We start from the raw sequence: 9,146 nt of genomic DNA on the forward strand, positions 1-9,146 counted from the left end.
TGTCACTGGCCCTCATATGTGGGATCCGAACCGGGGCCCTCTGGCATCCCAAGCCAGCTCTTAACCATCGCTCCACTCGGCCAGCCCGAGAATTCTTTTTGCCAAAATATCAAACGTGAATATTATCAAACTCCTAGACCTAACTACCAGTTTACAGGAAATATAGGGACAGAGTAACATGTTAAATGACACCACCAAGAAGCAATCAGCCAAATCCTCCAGAACCTGAGAAATTTCACAGGACGAATGACCTGTTTTTTTTGACAAAGAACAAGGGAAAAGGAGGGAGGGGAGAGGTCTACAAATTAAGACAGACTTAAGAGACACGTCAACTAAATGCAATGTGTGGACCTGGTTTGGATCTTGATTTGAATACGCCAATTTTAAAAATAATTATGAGTAATTAGGAAAATTTAAACATTGACCAAATATCTACCTGGGGATAGCAGCTACCATTATTTATTTTTAGATTTGATAATGGCATTAACATTGTGTTAGGAAAAAAAGAGTCCTTATCTTTTAGAGATACATACTAAAGTGTTTATGGGCAAAATGATATGATCTCTGGAATTTGCTTTAAAAGAATCCACCGAGGTTGGGGTTGGGGGTAGAGATGACTTAAGATTGGCTATAAGTTCATAACTGCTGTAGCTGAAGGATGAGTACTCTGGGGTTTATTGCACTATTCTCTCTACTGTTTATGTTTGACAATGTCAATAATAAAAGAAGATATTAAGCCCGTGTCATCTCCTCCCAGAAGTCCTCTCACTTTCCTTCATTTGCGTTAGATCCCTCCTCTGGGCTTGTCAAGCCATCTAACATGCTGAGCTACAGTGCAATGGTTTACCACCTTCTGTTGATGTCAGGGGCTGCCCTGGGTCCCCTCCATTTCCCTGGGACATGGTTCCCAGCACAAATGAACGGATGACTCTTAGTCTTGGTTCATTTGTGGTCAAGCAGCTCCATCCCCAACCAGCAGTTAAGTTCCTTTGATGGCAAAGGCCAGCCATTTTATACAGGCTTTTGGGGTGGGGCAATATAAAAACTCTGAGAATGAATGACACTTGCCTCTCGGCGACTGGGGTTGGATGAGTAAGTTCCCTGGAGAATCCAGTTGCTGGCTGTACTGACAGGCTCTGAGGAACTGGCAGGACAGGTGCTGCTTTCTACTTCAGAGTCCAAAGGCCTGCCTGGTGCCTCTCCTCCAGAAAACCCAGCTCGCACGCTGCTGGGCAAAGGAGGAAAAGCCAGAGGAGCCAGAGGTCTTGGCCGGCTGGGAACACCGAGTAGCAGGGCAGGAAGTTCAGTGACCACCACCACCTACTTAGGAAGACTGTGGCTCGAACAATAGCTCCTGGAGAACCCCATGTCTCGAGCTCCAAGGATGAGGCTGCTCAGGTTGCTGATTTTCCTGGCCCACTGGGGAGTCGCCAGGGCTGAGCCAGGTAGGTGCTGCAAATGCCTGTCACGTCTTTGTTTTGTACTGTGAACTCAGGATGGGGGCTCCTGGAAGCTGCTCCCAGAAAGCTGCTAAAAATAGCAAGGGAGAAAGCTAAGACAGGAAGGCCAAGGTGAGAGGGTTAGTAGGCGGTGGGGCTGCTATTTGAGCCTGCAGATTTTAACCGGAGGCGACAGCTGGTCAGGGGAGGGACACTGACTTTGCTAGGAAGTGTTTATATGTAAGAGCCAGCAAGCTGGTAGGGGTAGAAGGTGGCAGGAAGATTCATGAATTCATTCAACAAGTATTGGTTGAGGGCCTTCTATGTAACGTGTGCTATTCTAGGAACCAGAAAAGAAAAGAAAACAACAAACAAAGCCCTGTGAAGCATTCCTTCACGTGGGGAGAAACAAACCAAAAGACATATGAACAAATAAATACCTAGTATTCCAAGAGATAACAAGTGTTACGGAGAATAATAAAGCAGAATAAAGGGATATCCTGGGGGAAGAAATACTTACGGGATGGCCAGAGAAGGGCTGTCTAATAAAGTGACATTTGAGCAGAGACCTGAGGCAGTGAGGGAAAGAGCCGTGTGGTCATCTGGAGAAGGACATTCCAGAAAGAGATTGGAATGTGCACAGGCCCTGAGCTGGATGCACAGGTGACGTGTGTGGGGATGAGCAAGGAAGCCAGCGTGGCTGGAGCAGAGTGAGCAAGGGGGGGTGGTAGAGATGAGAGGATCACGGGGGTGGAAATGGGGGACTGGCACCAGCTCATGTACAAACTTGTAGACAATTTAAGGGCTCAGAGTGAAATCATTAGAGGGTTTAAGGCAGAGCTGTGATGGGCTCTGACTTTTGTATATTTAAAAGGACCTTCAGGCTGTTGCCATAAAGGCGGGGGACCAATTCATCTTGGTTTGCCTGAGGCTCTCCTTGTTTTAGCTCTTAAAGTTCAGGGCCCTGGACCCCCCTGCAGTCCTGGGCAAGCTGGGATGGTAGCTTACCCCAGTAAAGGAGAAGCAGCCAAACCAGTGGGGAGGCTACTGTCACCATCCAGTGAGAGAGGATGGTGGCTTGGCCGGGGTGGTAAGAGTGGGAGTGGTGGAAGACGGTCTGATTCTGGTCAAGACGCACTGACAGATGGTGGTCATGAGAGGAGGACTCAAGGGTGACTCCAAGATTTTAGTCTCACAACTGGAAGGACATAGTCGCCATTTGCTGAGGTGTGGGATGAGGAGATGGCAGTTTGATTTGGGATAGATCCAATTTAAGATGCCTGTTAGATTTCCATGCAGTTAGAGGAGAGTTGGTGGGAAAGCTGGAACTGTAGTTTTCCTTAGGATGCTGGATTGCTCTTTTCTGTAGTCCTTTGAATGGAACTTAGAAATGATCCAGCACCCTTTCTGTAGCTGCAGAAATTGAAGTGGAGAGGGGAAGGACTGGCTCAGGGTTCTGCTCATTGCCTGCCCCGGTGGAGCTCATTCCTGGTCAGTCTACTTCCTCAGACCCTACCCAGGAGCAGCTGGAAGCCTTGGCAAAGTGCTCTGTCAATGTGGTCGGGCATCTCAGAGGCCAGTGGGGAGGATCTTGGGGGAGAGGAGACCAGAGTGAAATGCCTGGGAAGGACTCAGATCCAAAAGCTGTGACTGAAAGGCGGAAATATCTCTGGGACAAGCCCTGAGAGGATGTGTCATCCCCTGTGAGGGTAATCTGCTTGGGAGAAGGCTGAGAGTGGCAGTCCTCTTCCAGTTGGAGGCAGATACCCAGCTCCCATCTGCGGGACTCAGAGACCTGCCAGTCTGACTGGAGGTTTGGGAGGGGAATGATTGAAAGAATTTTCCACCCCCTCACTCTTTCACTTTTAAAAATGTTTTCTTAAAAATCCAATGTCAATGGGCAACCTCACAGCTCAGGGTCTTAGTGGTTAAAAAGAATCCCTCCCAGGCCGGCTGAGTGGCGCGTTGGTTAAGAACTGGGTTGGGACGCCAGAGGGCCCCGGTTCGGATCCCACATATGAGGGCCAGTGACACTGCCCTCTACAGCTAAGATGCTGAACAACAGCTCAACCTGGAGCTGGGCTGCCGTGAGTCGCTGGCAACGGCATAGGCTGCAGCCCCTGCTGCAGTGGGTTGCCATGGGCTACCGTGTGTAGCCAGCAGCCAGCGTGAGCGGCCAGCAGCCAGCGTGAGCGGCCAGCAGCCGCAGTGAGCGGCCGTCCAGAAGCCAGCGACTGATCTGCCTCGCCCAGGAAGAGCGCAATGATAGTGCCAACTTGGGCCAGTGAAGCAACGTCCTCCACAACTAGACTGAAGAACAAAAGGACAGCAACTTGTCTGTACCCCTTCCCCCAATTCCCCAGCGCTGTTCCCACTCCCCAATTCACTAATAAAAATCTTAAAAAAAAAAGAATCCCTCCTTTCCCAAATGCACTAAAATATCATTGCATATTTATAATACTAATGAAAAATGCTAATAATAATGGAATAGCTGAATAGATTATGGTAAAACCTCCAGGTAGAAAAGTTTCAAGACAATATAGCAAAATTGAAAACAATAAATAACACTTATTAACTACTTATTATGTGCCATACACTGCTGAAATTATTACAGAATACTCTCACAACAGTCTTGTGACATAGGGATTATCAAGGAAATTGAGCCTTAGGGAAGTTAAGTAACTAACCCAAGGTTACACATCTAGTTAATGTCTGATTCTGGACCTGGACCCAGGCTGAACAATTTCAATCTGGTTTTAAATAATGCTGTGTAGAAACAAACAAACATTAAGGAAAATAGCCAAGAAGAGCTAACATTTATTTACTGAACACTTGTGATGGGCCACACTTGTGTGAGGTGCTAGATATATGACTATTTGAAGCCTATTTGAAATATGAAATGAAAAAAATACATTTGATTTTTATAGTCTCTGTAAAGTGGGTACTATCACCATTATATCCATTTTGCAGGTGAGGAAAATGAGACTCAGAGGGACACAACATTTGCCCATAACTAGAAAGTGGCAGGACCAATTCTGTACTATTGACCTTACATAAATAGGTAGCCAGATATTTCTCCAACAAAACGGGTTTATTCAGAAACAACAAAGAATTACAATTCAGAACATGTGGTCTAATGGTGAACAGTAAGTCCAGAGAACAAAGGGCTGTAACATGCTCTTATAGAGGAAAGGGGAAGTTCAGAGGGGCTTTTGTAAACAAAGAGTCCATTGGAGGAAACTGGTAGTTCAAAGTATGGTGGATTTTCATTGGCTGAGTTGTAACAGTCTTTCATTGGCTGAGTGGTTGCCAGGCAAGAAAAAGATCCATCTTCTTCCTGCTGGAGTAACAGAATAGAAAAACTTCTTTCTGTTGGAGATCTAAAGTACCAGTAAGCCTTTTCCTGTTTTAGGGTAATTAATGGTGAGTGGTAGGGTGTGAGAGCACCTCCTACAGGCCCTCCCAGCTCCAATTTAAATGAGGTTTCTGTTTTGTTGTTGTTGTTTTTAAAGTTTTTTGTTTAATTGAGGAACAGCCATTGTAATTGCTTACACAATCCTTTCATGCTACAATGGCATAGTTGACTGTTTTAAGGAGAGCGCAGCTCACAGTGGCCCATGTGGGGTTTGAACCAGCAACTTTGGTTTTATCAGCACCACGCTCTAACCAACTGAGCTAACCGGTCACCCCTAAATGAGGTTTCTGTTTATTAATCTTCACAACACTTAGCTGCCTTACGTATCATGCCCCTTTGATGGGTTCTCATGGAATGGTGGGTTTTATAGGTACTGTTTTTTTTTTCTCTTTTCTCCAAACTATCTGGAATGTATATATTTATAATTTAAAAACAAAATTCAATTGAAAAAGAATTCCACAGCACCTCTAAGTTTTTACAGAATCTGAATCTCTTCATGAAATGCATGAAGTCCAATCAGATAGCAATCACCCCTGCTTTGCATAAAACTGTGGGGTTTCTACCTCCATCGTCCCTGGCCAAGAGCTTGAGTTTGGCACCAACTTCTGGCTTCCTCTCTCCTCCCACATATATGCTGTGCAACACTGCATTACATTTCAGCTTTTAATTGCTTAGAAACAGACGAGTTCTTTCAGTGTGGGTCAGCATGGGAGGAAAACATTTCCCTCAAAGTGGTAAGCCTACCTCTTAGGGCTGTTGTGAGGAAAGGGCAACCCTCATCGCTGATGCAAGGGGTCAGTTAAGGTTGGTTTTAACAAGCGAACTCTCTGTGTCTTGGAGGGCCTTTGTTTACAGAGGAGGAACAACAATGGAAGTGTTTGGGGTTATTGCTTAGAGTCAAAAGCAAAGGACTGAAATAGGGACCTTGAGATTGGTTGGTGGTGTGGGTTATACACAATAACAGACAAAAGTCATGGAACCACAGAGCATGAGAACTTGCAGGGCCTCCAGATAACCTTCGTTATACTGTCATCTTACACTTGAGGAAACAGAGACTTGGGGGTCAGAGTAGCCAAGGGAGTAAGCCCTAATTGAGGCTGGCTTGTCCACCCCACCACCAGGTGTTTCATATGAGATTTCTCCTTTCATCCACATATCTACCCCTTTGCTACTGACATCATTGTCCCTATTTTACAAATAAGGAAACTGAGGCTCAGCTGAGGAAATCTCTTGTTCAACTTGCCATTGCTTGTAGAGGAGCCAGGATTCAAAACAAGATTTTCCTGATTCCAAATTTCATGCATGCCCTCTCAAAACAACCTGCTGCCTCCAGCCAGAAAACCTAGGTCTTACCTTTTAATATCTATGTGACCTTGAGCCTCTATTTCACTATCTATAAAATAGCGATAATAGCAGAGGAGAGATTAAATGTGATAGTTAAATGAGGTCATGCATGTACATGATAAAATTCTGTAAAAGTTTAAGGGTTTCCCTCTCTCTCTCTCTCTCTCTCTCTCTCTCTCTCTCTCTCTCTTTTCTTTCTTTTTTTTTAGTATCCAAGGTCACACTGCTAGCTGGTGGCAGAGTAAAGTACACCATGTTCATTTCTGTTTTGACAAGGTGTGAATCACAGCTCTGGTGCTAACTAGTCCAGGTTCCTCATCTGTAAAATGGTTACAATAATAGAATGTATCTCATAATTTTGTCCTGAGGCTGCATGGGTAGAGCGCTTGGCACAGCATCTGGCATTCACTAGATGCTAAATAAATGGCAGGTATCTTTCTGCCTTCTTTTTCTTGTCTTCGACCATAAGCAATCTCACCTTTGGTCAGGTTAAGACCTTCTTGGGCCCTAGGAATGATTTTTGTGAGTCTCCCTGACCCCATCACAAGTTATAGTAAAAGGATTTCACATTATATATGACTTTTAATGAAATTTTCATGTTTAATATTGGTTTTGAATTGATTTATTGATTTTGATGGCATTGTTTTTTTCCTAAACTTTGGAGCCAATGTATTATTTTTTCAGGTCTCAGACATTTCCATGGGCCTTACAAAGCTACTAGGCCCTGGGCCCTGTGTTTGTCATCCAACCCCNTATATTCACTTATAGTTGACATACAATATTATACAACATCAGCTTCAGGTGTACAGTGCAGTGATGAAGCCTCTACCCCATCCATGATGCGGTCTCCCTAGTCAAATAATTTTTAAGTTGTTGTGAGGGACAGGATTGGCTCCTTCAGGGATCGGTAAACTTTTGAGGCGGATCGTACCCAAAGAGCCGTATGTGGCTTGCGAGCCACAGTTTGCCGACCCCTGGTTTAGAGGGGTGCCTTTTTCTACTTGCACAGACGTTACTTATGGGTTAGTGGTGATGATGGTGATGAGGGCCTTTTGGGGACACTGACCAAAAAGCTGAGGTATTTAAAAGAAGCCCCTACATCCAGCCAAAAGCTGAGTGGGACTCTAGCACCCCTCGATGGGTAAACAAGGAACGTCTAAGCCCCCTTCAGAGCTCTCCTCCTTGTTCCAATTTCTAGCCTAGTCATTGCCAACTCCCTGCTCGGTCCTCAGGGATCCACCTGCCCTAGACTCCTTGCCTGCCCTCCTTCGCCACCAGTCTCCTGGGTTACCTTTCAGGTGTACCTCGATGTGCCCTAGATACCTTTCAGTGTTACGAATCAGGCCATAGGTTCTGGTGCAAGAAAAGTTACACTGCCTTCTTTTCATTAAATCAACACCAGTTGGTCTCTGAGTCCCTTTCCCTCTGCCCTGGCAGAGCATTCAGTCTTGGTGGTTATTTATTTATTTATTTTTAAGCTGAGCCATCCTGCCACCTGTTGGCAGCTCAGCGGCTGCTCAGCTCGGGCCAGGAATTGAACCCGCTGCTTGGTGGTTATTTTGATGCTCTTCTCCTCCTTGGGGCGACCCGGGGCCATGAACGCGGATGGGCCTTTAGTGTTTGGTTGTTTGTGGGCCCTGTTGATATACTCCTCATCTAAGCTTGTACATTTCTGAGGGGCTGGAGGTTCTGCTGCAAACCTGACCTCGGGGGCTTTGCCAGGCCCGGAGCCTCGTGGATTTGTCTATGGACTGTCATTCTCTTCTGCTGACTGTAAGCTCCATGAGAGCAGAGACATTTTTTTTGGTCACCACTGTGTCCCCAGAGCCCAGAAGCTAATATGGATCCAATATTTATTGAACCCAAGAAAACGTCCAAGGAACTTCATGTCTGTAAACCTGCTCTCTCCTGGAGACAGCTTGGACATGTTTGGAACTGAATGACTTCAGTCTGCTGTCCTGGCTGGGCCAGTCTCTTTTCTCGTATAGAGACTTCCAATATCCCCTCCACTATCCCCTCTCAGAGGTCAGAGGACAAAGCCTGGAGGTGGCTGTCTTCTACCTGGCCACATCCTCCCCCAAGGGAAGGGAACTTTGCTACCTACTTAGAACTGGGTTTTTAAAAAGAAATACAGCAAGAACACAGATTAACACCTCAACCAATTCCCCAGCCAGTCTATTTAATTCCTTCCTACTAATTCTCTAATGGAGACCCTCACCACTTTTTTTTTTTTTTAAGCTGAGCCATCCTGCCACCTGTTGGCAGCTTAGCAGCAGCTCAGCTTGGGCTGGACTTGAACTGCTGTTGCTCAGAGCTCAAACTCTTGAGCGAGCTCTTAACAACTGAGCCACTTGGCCGGCCCCAAACCCTCACCACTTTTCAGCAGGGCTCTGCCCAGCCTCTTTCCTGGTCTTCCCCAAAATCCATCTCCCACAGAGCCAGTGTCAGCTTTCTAAGATGCTAATTGAGTGGTGTCTCTCCCCTAGCTAAGACCTTTCCTTGGCTCCCCACAGCTTTCAGCTCTACAGCCAAATGTGGCCTGCCTCCTGCCTGCTTCCCCGGCTCAGAAATCCAAACCCCAATATCACCCAACACAGCTCCCTGGGATATTTCAGCATCTCTGTGTTAGCAGGGATTGCTCCTTCTGCCTGAGACATGCTCCTCCCCTTTTTCCTCTTCTTCTAGGAAACTCCTACTTCTACATTGAGATTATTAAGCTGGTGGGACAACCACACAATTACACGCCTTGTGATGTAATGTAACAAGAAGGACACGAGTCCACCTGAGAATTCTTTTTTTTTTTTTTAAAGATTTTTATTGGGGAATTGGGGGGATGGGAACAGTGCTGGAGAATTGGGGGGAAGGGGAACAGACAAGTTGCTGTCCTTTTGTTCTTCAGTCTAGTTGTGGAGGACGTTGCTTCACTGGCCCAAGTTGGCACCATCATT

The 9,146-nt window shown here is 46.0% G+C and overlaps 1 protein-coding gene across 1 annotated transcript in view; it reads left to right on the forward strand.

Moving 5' to 3' along the window:
* The window catches only part of SMPDL3B (sphingomyelin phosphodiesterase acid like 3B), a 37,789-nt gene that overhangs the window by 19,052 nt on the left and 9,591 nt on the right, over window positions 1-9,146 (forward strand). Inside the window, exon 2 of the mRNA XM_019650119.1 lies at window positions 8,884-8,951. Within this exon, the coding sequence (XP_019505664.1) occupies window positions 8,884-8,951 (68 nt within the window). The remainder of the gene's footprint in view (window positions 1-8,883; window positions 8,952-9,146) is intronic.

Source organism: Hipposideros armiger, unplaced genomic scaffold (assembly GCF_001890085.2).
Source record: "Hipposideros armiger isolate ML-2016 unplaced genomic scaffold, ASM189008v1 scaffold_138, whole genome shotgun sequence".
NCBI classification, from domain to species: domain Eukaryota; kingdom Metazoa; phylum Chordata; class Mammalia; order Chiroptera; family Hipposideridae; genus Hipposideros; species Hipposideros armiger.